Here is a 26,192-nt window from a genome sequence, read left to right as displayed (position 1 = left end):
AGGATTGTGGGATTGGATTTCGGTCAAAAGTTAAAAGTAATAATTATGACGTTTGCATAGCGGTGTGCTATTAGCGAGAATTGATTTCACTGAGGAGAAATTCACTTTAAAGGGATAACATTTTTCCTGGAATATCTGATGGGAGTCGCCAAAATTGAGACAAAATTGATGAAGCACAAAGGTGATTTGTTTTTGTATTAGGACTAAAATATATTTATAAAAGAAATTTAAAAAATACAAGCTTGAGAGAAAAATATTTCGTGGGAAAAAATCTGCAAAAAAAAACTTTGGTAATAATTATAATTATGAAAAAAATAATTTGTTTGAATTAATCACGGCAGCCAAGGTTCTCAAATTTTTCTTTGATACTTGAGATTTTGGATGGCTGTGGAAAGCACTTATGGGTTACAACTGGTGTGATGGTTTCTTTGGAGAAAACAGCTGATAATCTCCTAATATTCGCTCCTTGGCTGACTATTGGTTGTGTTTTGGCGCCAGAAGATTTTAATTTTCGGTTACCATCCGCTTTAGGTGTTCGTTTGTTGTTAGATTTATCATCGAGCATTTTATGATTGGAATGTTCTTCGCCTTTTTGTGATTCTCCCGGTGACGTATTATTTGAGAAGTGGATGGGCATGTGTTTGTTGGTAATTTTTTTACTCTTCTTATTTTCCTTCTTGTTTCTTTTGGAGGCGTTGGATGATTTGTTGATGGATTCTGAAGAGCTTGATCCACTTGATGGGAGGCTTTCCGATGATGAAGAATCAGCCTTCAGTGAAACATCGGAATCACTGGAGTTAACTGAGTTATTTAAGACTAAGTCAGGCAAGGATGCATGGTTGTGAGTGACTGAAGCATCTAGTGATGGCTTCTCAGAAATGACTTTTACATATTTGCCAGACAAGTCACCGAAATCCTCGTTATGGGACTTTTCAAATCCATTGATTATTTTTTCGCTCAATTGGCGTTTAGGGATTTCAATATCATGTTCATCGTCGTTGGATGGAACCAATGGCGATGTACGGTATACAACCGTCTCTTTTCTAAAAGAGAAAACCAAAGGAAATTGCTTGCTTTACTCATTGTACGATAAGGATTTTTTTAAAGCACGATATTAACCGTAAAGAGGTCGCACAAGGAATTTCTTTTTACAAATTCTTCGAAGACAATTATTTTGAGAGAAATATTGTTAAAAAACTATAAAAATGACCTACCTGACGAGAGCTGTATTGAGATCATCATCTGACGAATAGAAATCTACGTTTTCCGATACTTGTTGAGGTTGGCGTTGTTCATCATCATCGATGATGCTGAAGATCAAAAAAAATTAAAATCATACTTCTTCTGGTAGGTTTCTCCAAAAATCTATAAAAGGCAGAGCACAAAGTAAATTGAGCAGGATGGTGTTTAGGAAACCTTACCTTTCATCACGATCAGCTTGTTCCGGTATTTCACCACTTAAAGAGATTTGTGAAGCGGTTGGTGTGATTTCTTCTTCTTCAGACGAACATGCAGAAACTCCGTCGGAAAAATCATCATTGACAATACGAGTTTGTTGTTTACCAGATGTTTCACTTTTAGCTGGAAAAAGTGGTATTGGTTGTTCAACTGTTTCTTCCGTTCTCTGGGAAAATTTGTCAGCTTTTGACGACTGGTTTGCCATCTTGATAGCTTCCATTTCAGCTTTCATTTGAATAACCATTTGCTCAAGTTTGGATGTCTTTTGTTTTTCACTCGTAAGTTCTTTATGAGTTTGATCATCTCTTAGTTTCATTCGATCAATAACCTCTTCGAGGTCTGACCTCTTTCGTTGCTCTTCGAAAAGTAGAGCTTCGGTAGCTTTATGGTCTTTGTCTCGAAGCTCATTTACTATTTCTCCCAATTCTGTTGTTCTTATCTTCTCCTCCTTTAATTTCTGCTCCGCCAACTCTTTCGCCATTTTGAGCTTTTCACTATTTTTTACCACTTTTGTAATCTTGCTTTTCAAGTCAGAGCGTTGATCGAGAAATTGTGAAATTTCTCGGTCTTGTTTCTGTAGTTTTGTAGTTTTCGCTTCCAGTTCTTTGTGATTTTTCTCAAGTAACAGCTCAGTGTCTTTTGTTAGCTTTTCTGCCTGCAGGAATTTTTCCTTGAGATGTTCGGTTTCGTCAAGACTTGTGGCTAATTTATTTTTAGCAGCGTTGTATTGCTTTTGGATCTGATCATTTATGAAGACAATCTCTTTTTGTTGTTTCCGGGTACTAGCAAGTTCTTCCTCTAAGTGGAAAAGCTTCTCATTAGAAGGTGCAGATTGGTGAAGTTTTTCCAAATCATTGAGTTTAATTGTGAGGGATTGGATTTCCTCCACGTGGCTCTTCTCTAGTTCTTTCATATTTGAGATTTCTGTGCATAACGCTTCGTTTTGTGATATAAGCTTCTCGTTGCCGGCTGAGACAACATCTAACCGTTGGACTTTTTTCGTTAAACATTTGATTTCATCAATGAAATTCTTTTCGGACTTGTTCTTGTTTGAAACTTTAATAGAGAGCGTTTCATTCTCCGAGGTAATCTTTGCAATATCTGACTGTAACTTCTGATTTTCACAGACACTTTTTTGAGCATGATCCTTCTCTATTTGCAAATCGTTAATCTGAACCATCAATCGTTCTCTCTCTCTTTGATGTTCAGTGTCTTTTAATGCTAGCTGTTTCTTTAAACCTACAAGTTGAGTTTTAATAGTGGCAACATCTTCTTCAGCTCTGGCGAGTTGCTGTTGACGATTGTTAAACTTTTTCTCGGCAATGTCTCTTTGACGCCTAAAGTCACTCGTCTTCCCTATTTCTGTATCCAGTGACTCTCTTAGTTCACTAACTTCATTTCGGAGAGAATCTTTCCGACTGTTGGCAACATCTAATGACCTTTGAGTGGAGTTTAGATCCTTTTTGAGTTCCTCTACTGTATTCTCAAGCTCTGCTTTTTTCGATAGTTGAAAGTTTGCGTCCGACAAGTCTTTTTCCAAGCTTTTGACTTTTCCAGTATCAACTTTTGGTAGAGCCTTTGCGATGTTAATCTCTTTCTCAAGATCTTCAATGGTGTTTTGAAGATTTAACCTCTCGCCATCGTACTTTGAGATTTCAGTCCTATGTTTACGCCGTAACTCCTTGAGCTGTTCTTCAAGGTTTGCTTGAAGCTCTTGTGATGTTTCTTTTTCATCATCTAAATATTTTTGCATCTTGAGACGCATATCCTCTACAGATTTTTTATTTGAAGCTATCAATTCTTGTTTTTCTGTGATACATTTTCCATGTGTTTGTTGAAGGGAAATTAAGTTTAGCTTGAATTCATCTCGTTCAGCAGTCAGAAGTACAATTTGTTCCTTGTCTTGAGCCTTATGGCATTCTAGCTCCTCAACATACAACGTCAATTGATCGATCTTAACTGTCTGGTCTTTACTTGCAACCTCATAATCGGCCAGCTTACAAAGAAAGGATTGATTCTCTTGTTCCAGTGATCGCTGCTTAGATAAGAGTTCTTTCATTTCATCTTCCCATTGTGAGCACATTTCTTTTTGTTCTTCTCTAAGCTCGTCAATGAGTTGTGTGAGGATAACGTTTTCATTTTCCATCAATTTTTGTTCACTATGCGCATGCGCTAGATCGCATTCTTTTTCATCGACACAATCCATCAGATGAACTAACTCTTCATCTGTTCCCGTCAATTGCTCATGAAGCAAAGCGATTTTTTCTTGAATCTCGACCGAGGGAGATCGTTTCTCGTGATCCTGAATAAGCTCGTATTGTTTTTTGATCTTTTTTTCGTTTGCGCGGAGTCTGGCTTCGATCTTTTCCTTATCCTGCATCATATGTCGGATAGTTATATTTGATGATTCGAGAGCTTCCACGGCCTGTTGAAGATCACCTTCAGCCTCATGATTTTTCAGAGTCATGTCTTGAACCATGGCAGTGGATTCGGAGAGTTTTTCTTTTAGTTCTGAAACCTCCTCAGAAAACTTTTCAAGATTGGTTTCAGCCGTAGCACATGTGCAGTTTGAAGATGAATGTTCCTTTGAAGGTCCAGCAGTTATAGATAAGTTTGATGAAGTTACTTGAGGTTGATCACGCTTTAAGGCCTGGTGAATCAGTTCCTCGTACTCAGCATCTATAAGCTTTTTGAACTCTATAAAAAATCAAAAATCAAAAATTAGGATCTTCTCTGACCGGTGACTTGGATTTATGGAAGTTAGAAATTAAAATAGCACAACATGAAATACATCATAACCATGTTTAGTTGTTAAAATAATAAAGTAAGGCAAGAAAGTCTATAAGGAAAGGGCCTAAGAAAATGTATCCTAACCCCAAATATCGAAGATATTACGACAAATGTAGTAGTAGTTTTGCTTTGGTTGAGTTTCGGGAAAACAGGGTAGTTCGTCGAAAGAACTTTTAGGTAACTTATGTTGCCTTGGTTGAAATGTATTATTATAATTTTATAAGAGGACCATATCAAAATTCTGGAATGAGCGAGAGAGAAAACATTCTTACCATAAACGAGGTCATTGGTAGCCGACTTGTCCTGGTTTTCACTGAAAAGTTTTATAACGGCATCTTTCTCATCAATTTGTTGCTTGAGAGAAAGCATTTCTTTTTCAAGAAGTTCAACAACGTTTTCATCGTGAACATTCCATTTACACATTAAGCTAACTTCGTTCTTGATTGATTTGAACTTAGCTGAAAGGATTTTCTTGATTTTCTTCAGCTGTGCCAGTTTGGTTGAAGTAATGTTCCGAACTGATTCATCTTCTGCTTGATGCGAACTTTTATGGTGATCCAACTCCATTTGTGATAAAAATATCTTCTTAGGGCAGACCTCGCATGTCTGCATGCTGGAGATATCCATTTGAGCAATATTTTTTGAATTTAATAACATATTTGCAAGTTTCTCTACAACAAAATACAAGACGCGTGCGTCTAATACTAATTTTCAAAACTTTTGAATTTTATTTTTGGAAAGCTTTCTTTTTGAAAGGAAGATTTTTTATTTGACGTCAGTTTTTTTATTGTTACGTCAATTTTTAAATTTGGCAAGTAGTTTTTTTTTGAAAAGCTATGTATTTAAAAAAATGCAGTATTTGAATATTAAATTATTACGTCACGTTACTTAAAGTTCTTAAAATATTCAGAGATAGGAAATAGAAGTCAAAATTGAAAAACTTAAGAATCACGACACAAATAAATAAAGTGAAAGAAAACTGAAGCGCAATCCTGTCGAAATAGCGCGCAACCTAGTGGGTCATACAAGCAATGAAAAAAGACGGTGAAAAAATCATGCGCGAACTATGAGACTCAGTAAAATCGATGAAAAGCTAAATTATTTTTTTTATTTCGATATGAAAAAACGCTGAGATCACAAAATTCGCGATTTTTTTTTAATTGTAAGATTATTTGTATTCATAGAACATGTGTCAATATTCTTTTGAAAAAGTAAAACAAGCAAAAAACAAAATACTTTCACTCTTCACTATATAAGAAAACCAGGAAAGATTTCTATTGTATAAGTAATTATTTGCGAAATTAAATTCCAGCCAAACCTGAGAAATTTGGCGAATGAATGATAGACTCGCTAAACCTTCTGGTGGCGCAAATTTATGTCATCAAAGTTTCACGAAATTTTTTTCAATTTTCCATTCACTCACTCGAATTGGAGAGAGTTTTTTCAGAAAATCTATTTAACCCTTCCCGTGCTTGATTTCCTTGCCATTGTCGGGATTTGCCGACATGCGAAATTTCGACCTATTTGCCGAAAATTTATCATTTTTTACAAGATTTTTCCATTTGATGGTTTGAATTGAAAAAAATGAATAGTTAAAAACTGTTGAAAAAAACTATTCTACAACGTTCAACTCAAAATTATAGTCCTTGGCTAATACTTCATATATGATTTAGAAAATGAAGTGAAAATCGCTACTTTTTTCTCATGTCGGCATATGCCGGCATTGGCAAATAGGTCGAGGGTGTAAAAAATGCCACGCAGTTAAAGGGTTAACCCCCCTGTGAGTTTGAATATGTTATAGTATAGATATTGTTCTATACCAGCTGACAAGTCCTCTACGTCAATGTTGATGCAATTGCCATCTGATGACGTCATCGATTAGATGCCGCGTGATCTAAAATTTCTTACATTTGAGATATTGGTACCTAAATGGCTATTTTTCCGCTCTTCGAAATGCTTCTTCTTCTTTGCCCATCGTAGAAGGGCAGTATATGTGATAAATACTTTTATAACATTTCTTCTTTATTGCTTACTCTCTACTGGAAGATTGCAGAATTTTTTTCTCCCATTACTCACTTCAATTAAAAATTGTCTGGACAAATCAAAACTTGTCCTGCAAAACTAAAGGACACTTTTGGACCTACGATTTAAAATTCTCACCTTCGAGGGAGAAGAAACAATGAAATTAAGTGTTCGAGTTTCTTTACGGGCTAAAATATATTTATGAAAAATTAAAATTACAAATATCAGTATGAGAGAAAAATAATTTATGGGAAAAAATCTGCGAAAAAAAAACTTTGGTAAAAAATTTAATTATGAAAAAAATAATTTGTTTGGATTAATCACGGCAGCCAAGGTTCTCAAATTTTTTTTTGATGCTTGAGATTTTGGATGGCTCTGGAAGGCACTTATTCGTTACAAATGGTGGGATGGTTTCTTTGGAGAAAACAGCTGATAATCTCCTGATATTGGCTCCTTTGTTGGCTATTGGTTGAGTTTTGGCTCCAGTGTTGGAAGATTTTAATTTTCGGTTACCATTCGATTTATCATCGAGCATTTTATAGTTGGAATATGCTTCGCCTTTTTGTGATGCTCCTGATGACAGTTTTGTTTGAGAAGTAGATGGGCATGTGTTTGTTGGTGATTTTTTTACCCTTCTTGTTTTTCTTCTTGTTTCTTTTGGAGGCGTTGGATGGTTTGTTGATGGATTCTGAAGAGCTTGATCCACTTGATAGGAGGCTTTCCGATGATGAAGAATCAGCCTTCAGTGAAACATCGGAATCACTGGAGTTAACCGAGTTATTTAAGACTAAGTCAGGCAAGGATGCATGGTTGTGAGTAACTGAAGCATCTAGTGATGGCTTCTCAGAAATGACTTTCACATATTTTCCAGATAAGTCACCGAAATCCTCGTTATGGAACTTTTCAAATCCATTGATTATTTTTTCGCTCAATTGGCGTTTAGGGATTTCAATATCATGTTCATCGTCGTTGGATGACATCGATGGCGATGTGCGGAATACAACCGTCTCTTTTCTGAAAAAGAAAACAAAGGAAATTGCTTGCTTTACTCATTGTACGATAAGGATTTTTTTTAAAGCACGATATTAACCGTAAAGAGGTCGCACAAGGAATTTCTTTTTACAAATTCTTCGAAGACAATTATTTTGAAAGAAATATCGTTAAAAAGCTATAAAAATGACCTACCTGAGGAGAGCTGTATTGAGATCGTCATCTGACGAATAGAAATCTACGTTTTCAGATACTTGTTGAGGTTGGCGTTGTTCATCATCATCGATGATGCTGAAGATAAAAAAAAACTAAATTCATACTTTAATTAGTACACTTTCCAATATTGAGCTCACACTGGGATATACAGTTTCCGTGACTAGAAAAAAATCGTGAAGGTCTATCACTTTCTTTTGGTAGGTTTCTCCAAAAATCTATAAAAGGCTGAGCACAAAGTAAATTGAGCAGGATGGTGTTTAGGAAACCTTACCTTTCATCACGATCAGCTTGTTCCGGTATTTCACCACTTAAAGAGATTTGTGAAGCGGTTGGTGTGATTTCTTCTTCTTCAGACGAACATGCAGAAACTCCGTCGGAAAAATCATCATTGACAATACGAGTTTGTTGTTTACCAGATGTTTCACTTTTAGCTGGAAAAAGTGGTATTGGTTGTTCAACTGTTTCTTCCGTTCTCTGGGAAAATTCGTCAGCTTTTGACGACTGGTTTGCCATCTTGATAGCTTCCATTTCAGCTTTCATTTGAATAACCATTTGCTCAAGTTTGGATGTCTTTTGTTTTTCACTCGTAAGTTCTTTATGAGTTTGATCATCTCTTAGTTTCATTTGATCAATAACCTCTTCGAGGTCTGACCTCTTTCGTTGCTCTTCGAAAAGTAGAGCTTCGGTAGCTTTATGGTCTTTGTCTCGAAGCTCATTTACTATTTCTCCCAATTCTGTTGTTCTTATCTTCTCCACCTTTAATTTCTGCTCCGCCAACTCTTTTGCCATTTTGAGCTTTTCACTATTTTTTACCACTTTTGTAATCTTGCTTTTCAAGTCAGAGCGTTGATCGAGTAATTGTGAAATTTCTCGGTCTTGTTTCTGTAGTTTTGTAGTTTTCGCTTCCAGTTCTTTGTGATTTTTCTCAAGTAACAGCTCAGTGTCTTTTGTTAGCTTTTCTGCCTGCAGTGATTTTTCCTTGAGATGTTCGGTTTCGTCAAGACTTGTGGCTAATTTATTTTTAGCAGCGTTGTATTGCTTTTGGATCTGATCATTTATGAAGACAATCTCTTTTTGTTGTTTCCGGGTACTAGCAAGTTCTTCCTCTAAGTGGAAAAGCTTCTCATTAGAAGGTGCAGATTGGTGAAGTTTTTCAAAATCATTGAGTTTAATTGTGAGGGATTGGATTTCCTCCACGTGGCTCTTCTCTAGTTCTTTCATATTTGAGATTTCTGTGCATAACGCTTCGTTTTGTGATATAAGCTTCTCGTTGCCGGCTGAGACAACATCTAACCGTTGGACTTTTTTAGTTAAACATTTGATTTCATCAATGAAATTCTTTTCGGACTTGTTCTTGTTTGAAACTTTAATAGAGAGCGTTTCATTCTCCGAGGTAATCTTTGCAATATCTGACTGTAACTTCTGATTTTCACAGACACTTTTTTGAGCATGATCCTTCTCTATTTGCAAATCGTTAATCTGAACCATCAATCGTTCTATCTCTCTTTGATGTTCAGTGTCTTTTAAGGCTAGCTGTTTCTTTAAACCTTCAAGTTGAGTTTTAATACTGGCAACATCTTCTTCAGCTCTGGCGAGTTGCTGTACGATTGTTAAACTTTTTCTCGGCAATGTCTCTTTGACGCCTGAAGTCACTCGTCTTCCCTATTTCTGTATCCAGTGACTCTCTTAGTTCACTAACTTCATTTCGGAGAGAATCTTTCCGACTGTTGGCAACATCTAATGACCTTTGAGTAGAGCTTAGATCTTGCCTGAGTTCCTCTACTGTATTCTCAAGCTCTGCTTTTTTCGATAGTTGAAAGTTTGCGTCCGACAAGTCTTTTTCCAAGCTTTTGACTTTTCCAGTATCAACTTTTGGTAGAGCCTTTGCGATGTTAATCTCTTTCTCAAGATCTTGAATGGTGTTTTGAAGATTTAACCTCTCGCCATCGTACTTTGAGATTTCAGTCCTATGTTTACGCCGTATTTCCTTGAGTTGTTCTTCAAGGTTTGCTTGAAGCTCTTGTGATGTTTCTTTTTCATCATCTAAATATTTTTGCATCTTGAGACGCATATCCTCTACAGATTTTTCATTTGAAGCTATCAATTCTTGTTTTTCTGTGATACATTTTCCATGTGTTTGTTGAAGGGAAATTAAGTTTAGCTTGAACTCATCTCGTTCAGCAGTCAGAAGTACAATTTGTTCCTTGTCTTGAGCCTTGTGGCATTCTAGCTCCTCAACATACAACGTCAATTGATCGATCTTAACTGTCTGGTCTTTACTTGCAACCTCATAATCGGCCAGCTTACAAAGAAAGGATTGATTCTCTTGTTCCAGTGATCGCTGCTTAGATAAGAGTTCTTTCATTTCATCTTCACACATTTCTTTTTGTTCTTCTCTAAGCTCGTCAAAGAGTTGTGTGAGGATAACGTTTTCATTTTCCATCATTTTTTGTTCACTATGCGCATGCGCTAGATCGCATTCTTTTTCATCGACACAATCCATCAGATGAACTAACTCTTCATCTGTTGCCGTCAATTGCTCATGAAGCAAAGCGATTTTTTCTTGAATCTCGACCGAGGGAGATCGTTTCTCGTGATCCTGAATAAGCTTGTATTGTTCTTTGATCCTTTCTTCGTTTGCGCGGAGTCTGGCTTCGATCTTTTCCTTATCCTGCATCATATGTCGGATAGTTATATTTGATGATTCGAGAGCTTCCACGGCCTGTTGAAGATCACCTTCAGCCTCATGATTTTTCAGAGTCATGTCTTGAACCATGGCAGTGGATTCGGAGAGTTTTTCTTTTAGTTCTGAAACCTCCTCAGAAAACTTTTCAAGATTGGTTTCAGCTGTAGCACATGTGCAGTTTGAAGATGAATGTTCCTTTGAAGGTCCAGCAGTTATAGATAAGTTTGATGAAGATGTATGAGGTTTGTCACGCTTTATGGCTCGTCGCATCAGTTCTTCATACTCAGCATCTAATCGCTTTTTGAACTCTATAAAAAATCAAAAATACAAGGATCTTCTCTGGGGGAGAAAAAATCTTGCGGTACTGAACTTTAAAAAGTATCTTCTAGTAGGTTCACTTAAAGCTTTTTTATAGACTGGATGGCGCGATTCACTGGACTTATTAGAAAATTATTAGAAAGCAAAGTTCAGCCAGAAGTAGACTTTAGTCTAAAGGAGTCCCGACGACTAATTCGAAATTTGAAGTTCTTTTGTCAATGAAGACGTGTAGTTGAGGCTCTTATGATTTATACACTAAATGTAGTGGTAGTTTTGCTTTCAGTGAGTTCTGGTATGACAGGGTAAATCGTCGAAAGATTTTTTAGGTAATCGTATATTATGTTGCCTTGGTTGAGTTGTATACATAGAATTTTTATACAATGACTTAATCTAAATTGCCATAGATTTAACTCTGGAACAAGCGAGATAGAAAACATTCTTACCATCAACGAGGTCATTGATAGCTGACTTCTCCCTGTTTTCACTGAAAAGTTTTATAACGGTATCTTTCTCATCGATTTGTTGCTTGAGAGAAAGCATTTCTTTTTCAAGAAGTTCAACAACGTTTTCATCGTGAACATTCCACTTACACATTAAGCTTACTTCGTTCTTGATTGCTTTGAACTTAGCTGAAAGGATTTTCTTGGTTTTCTTCAGCTGTGCCAGTTGAAAAAAACTATTCTACAATGTTCAACTCAAAATTATAGTCCTTGGCTAATACTTCATATATGATTCAGAAAATGAAGTGAAAATCGCTACTTTTTTCTCATGTCGGCATATGCCGGCATTGGCAAATAGGTCGAGGGTGTAAAAAATGCCACGCAGTTAAAGGGTTAACCACCCCTGTGAGTTTGAATATGTTATAGTATAGATATTGTTCTATACCAGCTGACAAGTCCTCTACATCAATGTTGATGCAATTGCCATCTGATGACGTCATCGATTAGATGCCGCGTGATCTAAAATTTCTTACATTTGAGATATTGGTCCCTAAATGGCTATTTTTCCGCTCTTCGAAATGCTTCTTCTTCTTTGCCCATCGTAGAAGGGCAGTATATGTGATAAATACTTTTATAACATTTCTTCTTTATTGCTTACTCTCTACTGGAAGATTGCAGAATTTTTTTCTCCTATTACTCACTTCAATTTAAAAACTGTCTGGACAAATCAAAACTTGTCCTGCAAAACTAAAGGACACTTTTGGACCTACGATTTAAAATTCTCACCTTCGAGGGAGAAGAAACAATGAAATTAAGTGTTCGAGTTTCTTTACGGGCTAAAATATATTTATGAAAACTTAAAATTACAAATATCAGTATGAGAGAAAAATAATTTATGGGAAAAAATCTGCGAAAAAAAAACTTTGGTAAAAAATTTAATTATGAAAAAAATAATTTGTTTGGATTAATCACGGCAGCCAAGGTTCTCAAATTTTTCTTTGATGCTTGAGATTTTGGATGGCTCTGGAAGGCACTTATTCGTTACAAATGGTGGGATGGTTTCTTTGGAGAAAACAGCTGATAATCTCCTGATATTGGCTCCTTTGTTGGCTATTGGTTGAGTTTTGGCTCCAGTGTTGGAAGATTTTAATTTTCGGTTACCATTCGATTTATCATCGAGCATTTTATAGTTGGAATATGCTTCGCCTTTTTGTGATGCTCCTGATGACAGTTTGTTTGAGAAGTAGATGGGCATGTGTTTGTTGGTGATTTTTTTACCCTTCTTGTTTTTCTTCTTGTTTCTTTTGGAGGCGTTGGATGGTTTGTTGATGGATTCTGAAGAGCTTGATCCACTTGATAGGAGGCTTTCCGATGATGAAGAATCAGCCTTCAGTGAAACATCGGAATCACTGGAGTTAACGGAGTTATTTAAGACTAAGTCAGGCAAGGATGCATGGTTGTGAGTAACTGAAGCATCTAGTGATGGCTTCTCAGAAATGACTTTCACATATTTTCCAGATAAGTCACCGAAATCCTCGTTATGGAACTTTTCAAATCCATTGATGATTTTTTCGCTCAATTGGCGTTTAGGGATTTCAATATCATGTTCATCGTCGTTGGATGACATCGATGGCGATGTGCGGAATACAACCGTCTCTTTTCTGAAAAAGAAAACAAAGGAAATTGCTTGCTTTACTCATTGTACGATAAGGATTTTTTTTAAAGCACGATATTAACCGTAAAGAGGTCGCACAAGGAATTTCTTTTTACAAATTCTTCGAAGACAATTATTTTGAAAGAAATATTGTTAAGAAAACTATAAAAATGACCTACCTGAGGAGAGCTGTATTGAGATCGTCATCTGACGAATAGAAATCTACGTTTTCAGATACTTGTTGAGGTTGGCGTTGCTCATCATCATCGATGATGCTGAAGATAAAAAAAAATTAAATTCATACTTTAATTAGTACACTTTCGAGCTCACACTGGGATATACAGTTTCCGTGACTAGAAAAAAAGCGTGAAGGTCTATCACTTTCTTTTGGTAGGTTTCTCCAAAAATCTATAAAAGGCTGAACACAAAGTAAATTGAGCAGGATGGTGTTTAGGAAACCTTACCTTTCATCACGATCAGCTTGTTCCGGTATTTCACCACTTAAAGAGATTTGTGAAGCGGTTGGTGTGATTTCTTCTTCTTCTTCAGACGAACATGCAGAAACTCCGTCCAAAAAATCATCATTGACAATACGAGTTTGTTGTTTACCAGATGTTTCACCTTTAGCTGGAAAAAGTGGTATTGGTTGTTCAACTGTTTCTTCCGTTCTCTGGGAAAATTCGTCAGCTTTTGACGACTGGTTTGCCATCTTGATAGCTTCCATTTCAGCTTTCATTTGAATAACCATTTGCTCAAGTTTGGATGTCTTTTGTTTTTCACTCGTAAGTTCTTTATGAGTTTGATGATCTCTTAGTTTCATTTGATCGATGATCCCTTCGAGGTCTGACCTCTTTCGTTGCTCTTCGAAAAGTAGAACTTCGGTAGCTTTATGGTCTTTGTCTCGAAGCTCATTTACTATTTCTCCCAATTCTGTTGTTCTTATCTTCTCCTCCTTTAATTTCTGCTCCGCCAACTCTTTCGCCATTTTGAGCTTTTCACTGTTTTTTACCACTTTTGTAATCTTGCTTTTCAAGTCAGAGCGTTGATCGAGAAATTGTGAAATTTCTCGGTCTTGTTTCTGTAGTTTTGTAGTTTTCGCTTCCAGTTCTTTGTGTTTTTTCTCAAGTAACAGCTCTGTGTCTTTTGTTAGCTTTTCTGCCTGCAGTGATTTTTCCTTGAGATGTTCGGTTTCGTCAAGACTTGTGGCTAATTTATTTTTAGCAGCGTTGTATTGCTTTTTGATCTTATCATTTGTGAAGATAATCTCTTCTTGTTGTTCCTTGGCACTAGCGAGCTCTTCCTCTAAGTGGAGAAGCTTGTCTTTCGAAGGTGCAGATTGCTGAAGTTTTTCCAAATCATTGATTTTAATTGTGAGGGATTGGATTTCCTCCACGTGGCTCTTCTCTAGTTCTTTCATATTTGAGATTTCTGCGCATAACGCTTCGTTTTGTGATGTAAGCTTCTCGTTGCCCGCTGAGACAACATCTAACCGTTGGACTTTTTTAGTTAAACATTTGATTTCATCAGTAAGATTCTTTTCGGACTTGTTCTTGTTTGAAACTTCAATAGAGAGCGTTTCATTCTCCGAGGTAATCTTTGCAATATCTGACTGTAACTTCTGATTTTCACAGACACTTTTTTGAGCATGATCCTTCTCTATTTGCAGATCGTTAATCTGAACCATCAATCGTTCTATCTCTATTTGATGTTCAGTGTCTTTTAAGGCCAGCTGTTTCTTTAAACTTACAAATTGAGTTTTAATAGTGGCAACATCTTCTTCAGCTCTGGCGAGTTGCTGTTGACGATTGTTAAACTTTTTCTCGGCAAGGTCTCTTTGACGCCTGAAGTCACTCGTCTTTCCTATTTCTGTGTCCAGCGACTCTTTTAGTTCACTAATTTCCTTTCGAAAAGAATCTTTCCGACTGTTGGCGACATCTAATGACCTTTGAGTGGAGTTTAGATCCTGCCTCAGTTCCTCTACTGTATTCTCAAGCTCTGCTTTTTTCGATAGTTGAAAGTTTGCGTCCGACAAGTCTTTTTTCAAGCTTTTGACTTTTCCAGTATCAACTTTTGGTAGAGCCTTTGCGATGTTAATCTCTTTCTCAAGATCTTCAATGGTGTTTTGAAGATTTAACATCTCGCCATCGTACTTTGAGATTTCAGTCCTATGTTTACGCCGTAATTCCTTGAGTTGTTCTTCAAGGTTTGCTTGAAGCTCTTGTGATGTTTCTTTTTCATCATCTAAATATTTTTGCATCTTGAGACGCATATCCTCTACAGATTTTTCACTTGAAGCCATCAATTTTTGTTTCTCTGCGATACATTTTTCATGTGTTTGTTGAAGGGAAATTAAGTTTTGCTTTAACTCATCTCGCTCAGCAGTCAGAAGTGCAATTTGTTCCTTGTCTTGAGCCTTGTGGCATTCTAGCTCCTCAACATACAAAGTCAACTGATCGATCTTAACTGTCTGGTCTCTACTTGCAACCTCATAATCGGCCAGCTTGCAAAGTAAGGATTGATTCTCTTGTTCCAGTGATCGCTGCTTAGATAAGAGTTCTTTCATTTCATCTTCCCATTGTAAGCACATTTCTTTTTGTTCTTCCCTAAGCTCGTCAATGAGTTGTGTGAGGATAACGTTTTCATTTTCCATCATTTTTTGTTCACCATGCGCATGCGCTAGATCACTTTCTTTTTCATCGACACACTCCATCAGATGAACCAACTCTGCATCTGTTGCCGTCAATTGCTCATGAAGCAAAGCGATTTTTTCTTGAATCTCGACCGAGGGAGATCGTTTCTCGTGATCCTGAATAAGCTCGTATTGTTTTTTGATCTTTTCTTCGTTCGCGTGGAGTCTGGCTTCGATCTTTTCCTTATCCTGCATCATGTGTCGGATAGTTATATTTGATGATTCGAGAGCTTCCACGGCCTGTGCAAGATCACCTTCAACCTCTTGATTTTTCAGAGTCATGTCTTGAACCAGGGCAGTGGATTCGGAGAGTTTTTCTTTTAGTTCTGAAACCTCCTCAGAAAACTTTTCAAGATTGGTTTCAGCTGTAGCACATGTGCAGTTTGAAGATGAATGTTCCTTTGAAGGTCCAGCAGATATAGATAAGTTTGATGAAGATGTTTGAGGTTGGTCACGCTTTATGGTCCGACGCATTAGTTCTCCATACTCAGCATCTAATCGTTTTTTGAACTCTATAAAGAATCAAAAATACAAGTTATTTTATAGGATCCTCTCTGAATGGAGAAAAAATCTTCAATTCGGAATTGAAAGTCCTGGTATAGTTGAGGCACTTATGTTTATAAGCTAAATGTAGTAATAGTTTTGCTCTGAGTGAGTTTCGGGCTGACAGGGTAAATTGTCGAAAGTTTTTTTAGGTAACTGTATGATATGTTGTCTTGATTGAGTTGTATAATTATAATTTTTATAAGAGCACTATATCAAAATTGCTATAGATTTAATTCTGAAATAAGTGAGATCGAAAACATTCTTACCATAAACGAGGTCATTGGTAGCCGACTTCACCTGGTTGTCACTGAAAAGTTTTATTACGGTATCTTTCTCATCGATTTGTTGTTTAAGAGAAACCAGTTCTTTCTCAAGAAGCCCAACAGCCTTTTCATCGTGAGCATTCCACTTACACATTAAGCTGACTTCATTCTTGATTGCTTTGAACTTAGCTGAAAGGATTTTTTTGGTTTTCTTGAGCTGTGCCAGTTTGGTTGAAGTAATATTCCGAACTGATTCATTTTCTGCTTGATGCGAACTTTTATGGTGATCCAACTCCATTTGTGATAAAAATATCTGCTCAGGGCAGAGCTCGCATGTCTGCATGCTGGAGATATCCATTTTAGCGATAATTTTCGAATTTAACAACATATTTGCAAGTTTTCCAACAAAATACAAGACGCGTGCGTCTCAAACCAAATTCCAAAATTCTGAATCTTGATTGAGTTTTTTTTTTTTAAATTGACGCGTATTGATAGAATCAAAACTTTATTTGACGTCAATTTTCCTGTGACGTCAATTTATTCAGATTTGCGACGTACATGCGCGTGTGGATCTTTGATGTTTACGAAAAAGCTTTAGTTTGAAGATAGATTATGATTTTTGTCCTCACACACTCTTTTCAATTATGCTGTTGGTAAGACAGTTATTTACACCATTGAACCATTATAGAAATTTTTGATAGTAAGTAAGTAAAGTAAGTCTGCGACCGCAGTCGGAGGTGACCTCAAGGCTCCTCTTTCGATACCTATCCACCCGAAGGTAGGGGAGGGCGTCACTCTTTCTTCCTATTCAAGTTCCTTTCCTTCCTCATTTCTAGAACACGTCGTCTTCACATTTCTTGGTTTTCAAAGAATTCACCAAAGAAGTCCTCAACAACATGATGTCATTCATCTCAATGCCTGCTGTATTGGAGAAAATTATGCAAGATCCAACTTACAAATCGGGGAAATTCGGTGAAATTAAAGAACTTATTTTGGGTATGTTGGAAACGTATAATTATGAATTAACATTGCTAGAAACAACTAAAAAGATTCTTGGACGTGATTTACATGGTCAGTATAAACGACAGAAACAGTTTTTATCACGTGGATTTCAACCGGCCACTTCCAAATGTGAATTATGTTTCCGGTCTACCAATACAACGGAAAACCTTACATCCTTATCCGCATCCAACAATCGTAGTGAAATCATTTTTTTCCGGTGCGGACATATTTTTCATAAATCCTGTCTGGAAGGATCGATCGGGTTTGAAGAGGAACCGGTATGCGTTCTATGCAACAAGTCAAATGTCATGCGGACCGTTACCTACCGCCGAACAAACAGTCGTGGAAACAGTAATAGCAAGGATCTGAAATCTGGGAAAAATAAGAAACCTGGCAAGAAAGCTGATTTCTTTGTGAATTTGAGCACCGAACAAGAAAAAGGTTTGTGTAATTTATGGAACGATACCAATAAAGCTGCTAAAAATGCATTGTTTAAAGAACTAGTCAACGGCTCCTCTTCAAGCCATCGTCAACGAAGTGGAAATATTTTTGATAAACGAACTTCTTCGACGGGAAGTCGAGGGGACTTGAGAGATGATAAGTTTTCGTTGAAACTGGCACCTCCTCCTTTACATAATAGATAAGTTTTTTAACTGGTGCGTTTTCAATGCCTTGATTATTATGATACCTAATAATTTGACTTTCTAGTTTTTATTTTCCAAATGTATGGGATTTTTTATCTTCACTCCATTGTGTGCTTTGAGAGTATCTTTTGTATCTATATCATAGCTTTTAAGAGGAACTAAAAAGAAGCCGCTTGATTCTGGCTTTTTCCGAAAAGGACTGAGGGATGTTACTGTTTCCGAATTTTTGTAAATTCTAAAACTGTACCGCCGCCGCGGGCGACCACGGGTGATTTTTCGTTTCTTTTTTAAAGATCTTGCCGTGAATCAATTTTCGTTAGAAATTTTGTGTCTGTACTAGACAAACTTTTTTGCACAAATCATCGAAAACGGTTGCGTAGGAGTGCTCTTTTGAAAAACATAACGTCATTTTAGAAGCAGATTGCATGCTTAAAACAACAGCACTCGGCTGCAGACACCTTCCAGAAAAATTTCTTAGAAACCTTCAAAATGGTACCTCACCCATGACAACTGGACTTCGTGTGTCTTTTCCCAGAAGAAAAGTTTAGAACATGCTCTGAAGAGCGTAACCATACTTGTATTTCGTAGAATTTTTTATAATGTTTATAATATTTTTCTAAAATGATTTTGAATTCAGTTGTAAGATAAATCTAAATTAAGTAAGAGCTAAATTAACGTTCTCCCAATTTCTCCCAGTTTCTCCGATTGGGGTATTCAAATAATATGTATGTCATATATACGAGTTTAAATGCCGAAAATTGGGATTCTTCAACCTTTCCAAAGCAATAAGACCAAGTGTAAAGTCATTAAAATTTTCGCCGAATTGTGGACGATGGATTAAATCTGTGATTGAAACAAAATGACGCACTTAGAATGGGGGCGGGATAGGGGAGGGGGGTGTCTTCTCGGAAACATTTTCCGATGGAGAGGGGTTTTAGAAGGAGACGTAAGCGAAAAACTCGGGCAAGTTAAGGCTTGTGCAAAAAATTAACGTATCAAATAATGCGTGACTTAAAATGTCAATAATTCCTGAAATTTTTATGGAAATGAACTCAAATTTTGTACAGGTAGGGTTCATGAATATCTTTCATTTTCAAAAAAAAAATTTCCCTAAAAATTGATGACGTCAGCATTTTTTGAGGAAAAAAGAAAATTGCTAATCATTGCTGACGTCAGCAATTCGTTTTGAATTTTTTTTTTTGGAAACGAGAGATATTAATAAACCCTACCTTCGTACAAAATTTGAGCTCCTTTGGATAAATATTCCAGGAGTTATTAGCAGTTTAAGCTTTTGCTGACGTCAGCAAAAAGTGTTATGCTTTAAATTTCCCAAAATGGCTGAAACAGAATTTTTGGCCCAGGACTTTTTGGAAAGGTATTAATATGTGAGAAAAACCAAAAATTTTCCCCGAAAAGGGGGTGGATGGAACAACTGGCCGTCACGATTTATCGAATTTTTTGCACAGGCCGTAACTTGCCTGAGAATTCACCTGTTTTATCCTTTCATTTGACTCAACTGAAGAAATGTACGCCTGTGCTGTACGTAATATGGATGTGCGCCTTTATTTGGCACCAAGATGCAGAAATTTTATCAGCCGATACGCTAAAGCTTTAGGTCCTGTAGGTCGGGAAGGGGTCGAGCAACGGATTAGAATAGGTGGATTAACTTCTCTCGTTGCTCCCAAGAGAGATCCATTGTCTTCTCATTGTTACAAGAAAAATCTGTAAATGACTCTGCGCACTCCTCGTTTAGTTTTTTCATTGTTTTTATAAGAACAATTTTCCAATTTATACAGTTTCGAAAACGAATTTGTCCTATGATTTGATCAATTTTGATGATTTTGCAAATATTTTAAATCCTGCACTTAAGTTTTAGCATCAACAAACGCTAGACCAGTTTTAATGTAAATTTTTAATCTTTTGTCAATGGCAATCTTCAGATAAGTGAAAATTAACGTATGGTCTATAACTAAGAAACTATCGATGGGTCACGAATGGGTTGCATACTGGTGAAAGAAGACTGTATTTAGAATTAGATAAATAAATTTCAAATTATTTGGCTAATTTCTGCATTGGATAGAAAGGGCTAAAAAAGTGCATTTTCTTATTTAAAATGTACCACGTGATACGTAATGATCAATGAAAATGTTGAAAGTAATGATTTTTTACAACTTTTTTACAACTTATCAAGTTTTAATTGCTAGCAAACTCGTAAAAAAGTTTGATAACCTAACGAGGAGTGTTTTCTATGAGTTCTTAATCCACCTATTCTAATCCGTTGGGTCGAGGCTATTGAAATTCAGAAAAGACACGCAACCTCACTTCTTCGATTCTTATTATTTTTATTTGGAGCTTGAATTTTTTGTATATGGATCTGTTTTCAACGACTAGTTTACTAGTCTACTTGCATCAAAGAACGGCTAATACACGTTTTTTTTTATTAGAACACCTAAAATTTGACTGAGCCTGGATGTGCTTATATTTTTGGCAGTTTTCAGCTTAAAATGTTCTTAAATGCGTTCTTAACTTTTCAGACTATACTCTAAATCGGCAATATCATGCAAAATAAAGAGCACTTAAAATTGGTAAAATTTGGACAATATTTGACTCTCGATTTTAGAAAATCCATATCCTCAAGTTCGGTTAAAACTGCTTCAAAAGAGGAAAAATTATAGTTTCTTGTCATTTTTTTCCAAACTGAGGCTGGGCATGTTCTTACGATGTTCTTAATTTTTCGAAGAATTTCAGCCTCAATGTTCTTATAAACTGGGTTCTAATAAAAAATAAAACGTGTAATGTGTATTTCAACATAACCAACGAACATGCATGATTTGACAGTAACAGACACCGAAATACTGACGCATATTTTTCTTGGATTACCGTCAACACCGACAGCAAACTTTGGTAAAATCCTTATTTTTTTTTGTCACTGCATGCATGAACATGCTGCATGGCATGTTTGACACCGAAATACCGTCACATTTTTCGTCAAACACCGAAACACCGACAGAAAAAAGGGTTAATACCGTCACACCCTCAAACCCGTACGCCCCCCCCCCCTAAAAGCCACAAAATCGTGAAAATATACGCCATTTCGGAGTTCACGATCACGACGCCATTTTATAAGCGGAGCAAATCTAATGGCGGGGGTGCAGTCGGCCTCAACTAGAGAATCATTTCGGAAAGCCGTAAGCTACGATCTCGGACTATTATCGAGTTGTACCCGACTGAGACAAAGCAAAACAAGCCCCTTGGGGTGATTCCTCCGGCACTCCCTCGTCTTGTCTACACAAAAAGTAAACAAACCTTTAAAAATTCGATTAAAACTCATCCTCAAACAGTCAAGATATAATTTTCCACTTAGAACTAAATCTATCACGGATGTTACTACACAAAACCTAAATATTTCTCTTCTTTAGCTTACCAAGACTCCTATATTCTTCATTGCCTCCACGTGTCGTGATCATTGACGGCATGGCACTTGTTAATCGAATCGACAAGAGTGACAACATCAAAACTTGGAAAGTAAGGAAAAACTTTTAATATTGGGAGCTCCATAACTCAAACACGCTCATGGAATACAAATCTTTTGAGTTATTGAAAACTGGTTAGCATTTTGTTTACTTTAAGTGCGAGAAAACTTGTTCGAGTAAATGAAAATTTCAATTACATGGAGGTTCGAGTTATGGAGACCCCACTATACTATTGTCGAGTTAATAATAACCATTTCACCGTGTAGTTTTACATGAACAAAAAAGGTCCTAAATTATGAACCAACTACTAGCTCTGTTCTAAATGTAAAATGTTTTATCGTTTTTCTCTTTTTATTTTATAGCACTTTGCAGAAGCCTTTGTAGAGAAAGTTAAGAACGTATCAAAGGGTTGCGACGAAATAAGACTAGTATTTGACAGGTACCAGTATCAAACTCGTTTTTGATGGTTATTGTTTGATAGCAGTCACTGTCAATTTGGAGACAGAATATTTAGCTATGAGATAGAAGGAGCATAATAGACAACATAAAGAGATATATAATTGACCATACCAGTTAACTAATCAATAAAAGTTTTTAGGACTTCAAAAGCATAAAATTGAATAAGTTTAGGCAATTCATTTCTTATTGTTTAGTTCATATTCTTCCTCAGATACATCAGTCAATCACTGAAATCAAGAACGCGTAAGAAACGAACATCTGGAAACGAGGTGAGGTACATTGTGACAAGTGATTCAGATATCAGCAAGAAGCCACTCAAGCAACTTCTTGCGCACATCGAAACAAAACAGGCATTGACCGAATACCTTGCGGAGTTCACAATGAAGGCAATGATGGATACGGTACAAATCGCGATCACTTACTCGCAACAAACCATCTCAAACATACAACTATCTGACGATCTAATGCGTCACGACCACGAAGAAGCTGACACCTTGATCGTTTTACATGCTTTGAACGTGGCGAAGAATGATCCATTTTCTGATTGCGTCGTTGTTGCTTCTGACACAGACGTATTCTTACTCCTTATACATTATTACGAGCGACTTCCCATGTCTACTGTATTTCGCATTGGTACTGGTGACAAAGAACGTGACATCCCAATTATGAAATGCTACAATGAAATCGGCCCTTTGAGAGCTCAAGCTATTCTTGGATTTCACGTATTAACAGGTAAATATCAATTTGATTAGTGAACAAGAGCGTAAAGTAATGACATGTTTTTCTAGATGTCTCTCTTACGAAAATCATATTTTTTCTGAAATCCCCTTCATTATAGGCTGTGATCAGATAGGCAGATTTTCCGGAAAATCAAAAACCACGTGTTGGAACGAATTCTTTAACTCAGACAGTTCAATTTTGTCAGCTCTTGCAAATTTGGGTATTGGAGAAGATCTTCCTGACCTGAATACGCTAGATCAAATCGAACGGTTTGTTGTAAATATTTATGGTGGTAGTAGCAACAACGTGTACACTTTGCCACAACTCCGATGGTTCCAATTTTCGAAATGCCAATATGATGCTTCTTCATTGCCACCAACGATGAGTGCACTAAAATACAAAATCTTTCGGGCGCACTTTGTATGCATGGTTCTCAAACGTTCGCATCATCCCTTCCAACAACTTCCAGATCCACTGGGCTATGGCTGGGAACTCAACGGGACATCAATTGATTCTATTATGACAGATAATTTACCTGCACCCATTGCATTGATTGAACTCAGCATGTGCAAGTGTAAAACAGGCTGTCAATCTAAACGTTGCAAATGTCTAAAAAATAACCTGATTTGCACAGATATGTGTCGGTGTACTAATTGTAAAAATGACGGCACCAACGATGACGAGGACAGTGATGATGAATAGTATATTTCTTTGGTCAATCTTTAGCTATTTGATAAGATTTTTAGTATTTTTAACACCCCTCCCCCTTTAGGAGTTAATTTTTGAGCATTTTAAAAGCAAATAAATCCCTAAATTTAGATAAACAAGGAAGGAAAGACATTTGACAATCAAATTATATCGAATCTGGAAAAAAAAATTGAAGAAATCCATTGAAAATGGGCCTAAGTCAACGAAAAACCAACATTTAAAAAAAAATCCGGGGGTTAGAAATAACTTAACTATCTTGTTTTTTGTTGTTCAAGTTATCAGAATTTATTATCTCAAAGTTTTTTTGAACTAGAAATATTGTTTCCATATCATAGACCTTGTAAAAGTTCATTTGGTATCAAGAAACGATGAAAAAATGAGATTTTTTCCTTTTTTTCACGATTTTTGCCCCCGGTTTGGACAAAATACAAAGATGCTCATAACTTTTGACTGAAAAATTTTTAAGACATAGTTGTGACCTTTTTTTTAATCAGTTTTTCATGCTCTTTCGAATGGTACAGAAATTTTTCAAATTTGACGACTTTTTTTTTTGGTTGCCATGGTAACCAATGACCTCGGTTTCCATGGCAACGGGGGGTCGCCCAAAGCCCCACCTCTCAAATTTTGATCTTCTTCATGTGAGGAACAATAATCAATCATAAAATCCCTTTGCACAAGCTCCTGCACACGGGAAGACATAGTGGCCCCTACTAATAGCACACCGTTATGCAAACGTCATAATTATTACTTTTAACACTTGACCGAAAATCAATCCCACAACCCTTTTCGTCTTAATTAAAAAGTCGTGAAAGTCATTACTTTTTCTTTGTAGTTGAGTGTAATTTGCATGCAGGCGTAGTTAACGCGAAGGGTGATGGGATTGAATTTCGGTCAAACAGAAAAATCAATGTCTATTTTTAGATTCACTGCGGTATGCTATTGGGCTCTTCCAGAAAAAATCCGTTCATGGGGGTGGAGGATGAATTGTCCAGGGGTATTGAAAAAATACCAAAAAATTGCAATATCCAGGGGGTAAATTCCAATGTCCAGGGGTAATTTTTTGTGTCCACGGGGCTGATTTGATGTTTGTCCAGGGGTATAACCCGTGTCCATGGGGTTAAAAATCAAAATGTCATGAAAAAAATAATATATCCTCCACCCCCCATGAACGGATTTTTTCTGGAAGAGCCCATTGTTCACATCTAAAAACAATGCTGTGACTGGGGTCTTTCTATATAATCATATCAAAGAAAACAGGAATCAAACAAAAGGAGTCTCCTAAAGAATTGTTCTGATTCTTTTTTATCTAGGTATTTTCCATTGCCATTGGAAATTCCCATGCATCAAAGCAATGATAAATAATGGAACACATTTTTGCTAATTACACCAGTTTGTTATTGTTTTGTTAGATGGACAGAATATTTTATATATTCAACATGAAATTGTACTGCCATTAGCTCAATAAAAAGATATAAAAAATAAGATCTATTAATTAGGAGAACAATGGCTGTAGTAGTAATTTGATGATATATTTGAAATTCAACTAAAAGGAAGAATAAGTTTGAGTATATTCAGAAGTAAATTTTTGTAAGAAAAAAAACACGATCATTTGTTTTAACTTTTATAAAGTCTTTAAGCAGCTGTGGTGAGAGCAAATTCATCCGTACATAATCCATAATCTTACACCGTTGACTGTCTATAAAATATGTTTTTTTCAACGGATAGCCCATTCACAAAATCTTGATGATTATACACAACACAGTCTAAGATTTAGTTTATATTCAAAAATTGTCCAAGCATTGTATATGTATAACAGCATCGTATCATATCGGGTTGATCTTTGACGAACAGGTTCAAAATCAGGAGTATTCCAACAAAAATGTGTCCTACAAAATTTGTCTGTGTTGTCACTAGTAGCATAATTCTATCAAAAGAATAGTATACATCCAATATTCAAATTTCCTTTGAGAGTAATTTGTCTGCCATTAAAAGCACTTCCTCTTTTGTTACTACAAACCAGATAACATCAACCATCAACAAGGCCAAATAGATAACAGCTTGTTTTCTCACTACCATGCTTGCTAATTCTGCTAAATTCATTCATTCTGTCAATTGTTTTTTTTCTAAAATAAGTAAAAGGAAATGTGAAACCATTCTTATACTGTTCATACACATATGACACGACATGCTTGACATATGGGCATAATGGAATCTCTTCACAACCAGACTTGTAAGGGTTGGACTTTTGTTATTAGAAAAAAGGATCCCCATCCCTAGCACCAAATTCTTCTACAACCTTTTAACAACTATTTCTATTTCTATTTGGTTGAGTCGCAGGAGGCTTTGAGGCCCATTTTCGCAACTATAGACGCTTTCAATAGACCTTTTTTCAAAGAGGACGTCCTGTTGAATAATTATGTAGTCCAGCCATAAAAACAATGATATAGCCATACATAATTACTGTATCATGCATATTGTAATAATTATGCATGGTTTTATCATTGTTTTTCTGCTGGACTACATAATTATTCAACAGGGTGGCCTCTTTGAAAAAAGGTCTATTAGCACCCAGTCAGCACCTTGAACTGACTTATGGCGCGCCAAAGCGGAAATAAATACTATCTCTTTAAAACAATACTATCTTCGTTTAAAACATACTACCGTAGGATCGTCTAATCTCGACATACGTCTCGCAATCTCGACACCGGATCTGTAAAATAATCAAAACAAACCTTAAATGAAATTCTTGGTATCATTCTTATCGAAGAAGTTCATCCATCAAACTAGAAGTTCAGTAAACATTGCAATCCTTTCAATTAAAAAAACAGCCAAATTATAAGCAGTTTTACACAACACACGAAACGCGTGCAACTGCAAACTTCCTCGTAACTTTCTCGTGTCCATCATTAAAATTTTACAACTTTATTACGCTTCAAGTCACGTGATAAAAACAATTCGCGCGCTTAGCCTGGTTTCCCCTTCCTTATATATAAAAACACACGCTCTAGGCGCTAACAGGCCGCACGCCGTGATGGCCAGTATGGCGGTCACATTAAATTCAAAAGGAAACCGGGTTCTTTTTATTATTTTCGGTTCACGGTAAAAATGTCTACT

At 36.4% G+C, this 26,192-nt stretch overlaps 3 protein-coding genes across 3 annotated transcripts in view; 2 read left to right on the top strand and 1 right to left on the bottom strand.

Moving 5' to 3' along the window:
• Positions 1 to 18,389, top strand: part of LOC136816553 (vacuolar protein sorting-associated protein 8 homolog) — a 37,744-nt gene extending 19,355 nt beyond the window's left edge. Inside the window, exon 6 of the mRNA XM_067072894.1 lies at positions 16,909 to 18,389. Within this exon, the coding sequence (XP_066928995.1) occupies positions 16,909 to 17,718 (810 nt within the window). The 3' untranslated portion in view covers positions 17,719 to 18,389. The remainder of the gene's footprint in view (positions 1 to 16,908) is intronic.
• Positions 107 to 16,514, bottom strand: LOC136816555 (golgin subfamily B member 1-like). Its single transcript, XM_067072896.1, has 14 exons — positions 16,076 to 16,514; positions 13,039 to 15,775; positions 12,754 to 12,849; positions 11,893 to 12,581; positions 11,707 to 11,756; positions 10,924 to 11,137; positions 9,130 to 10,470; positions 7,748 to 9,023; positions 7,456 to 7,551; positions 6,824 to 7,284; positions 4,521 to 4,919; positions 1,422 to 4,155; positions 1,215 to 1,310; positions 107 to 1,043 (listed from the first exon to the last, which is right to left on the bottom strand). The coding sequence occupies exons 1-14, from the start codon at positions 16,458 to 16,460 to the stop codon at positions 329 to 331; spliced, it is 11,289 nt and encodes a 3,762-aa protein (XP_066928997.1). The 5' UTR covers positions 16,461 to 16,514; the 3' UTR covers positions 107 to 328.
• A 2,781-nt stretch (positions 18,390 to 21,170) lies between the features above and the next one.
• On the top strand, positions 21,171 to 23,149 carry LOC136816556 (uncharacterized). The gene is made up of 4 exons (XM_067072898.1): positions 21,171 to 21,243; positions 21,554 to 21,630; positions 21,862 to 22,382; positions 22,489 to 23,149. Exons 1-4 carry the CDS (start codon positions 21,193 to 21,195, stop codon positions 23,070 to 23,072), a joined length of 1,233 nt encoding a protein of 410 aa, XP_066928999.1. The 5' UTR covers positions 21,171 to 21,192; the 3' UTR covers positions 23,073 to 23,149.
• The last annotated feature ends 3,043 nt before the right edge of the window (positions 23,150 to 26,192 follow it).

The sequence above is a fragment of the Clytia hemisphaerica genome, unplaced genomic scaffold (assembly GCF_902728285.1).
Source record: "Clytia hemisphaerica strain Z4C2 unplaced genomic scaffold, Clytia hemisphaerica genome assembly, whole genome shotgun sequence".
In the NCBI taxonomy this organism is placed as follows: domain Eukaryota; kingdom Metazoa; phylum Cnidaria; class Hydrozoa; order Leptothecata; family Clytiidae; genus Clytia; species Clytia hemisphaerica.
This window is presented reverse-complemented; position numbering and strand designations above follow the sequence as displayed.

Coding starts and splice junctions, on each gene's coding strand:
- LOC136816555 (XM_067072896.1), bottom strand. CDS start 16,460: ATGTTGTTAAATTCGAAAATTATCGCTAAAATGGATATCTCCAGCATG. Junction 11,138..11,706: donor TTGTTTCTTCTCCCTCGAAG/GTGAGAATTTTA, acceptor CAACTGGCACAG/CTGAAGAAAACCAAGAAAAT. Junction 9,024..9,129: donor TACAGAAATAGGGAAGACGA/GTGACTTCAGGC, acceptor CTCAACTTGAAG/GTTTAAAGAAACAGCTAGCC.
- LOC136816556 (XM_067072898.1), top strand. CDS start 21,193: ATGGCACTTGTTAATCGAATCGACAAGAGTGACAACATCAAAACTTGG. Junction 21,631..21,861: donor ATAAGACTAGTATTTGACAG/GTACCAGTATCA, acceptor ATTCTTCCTCAG/ATACATCAGTCAATCACTGA. Junction 22,383..22,488: donor TGGATTTCACGTATTAACAG/GTAAATATCAAT, acceptor CCTTCATTATAG/GCTGTGATCAGATAGGCAGA.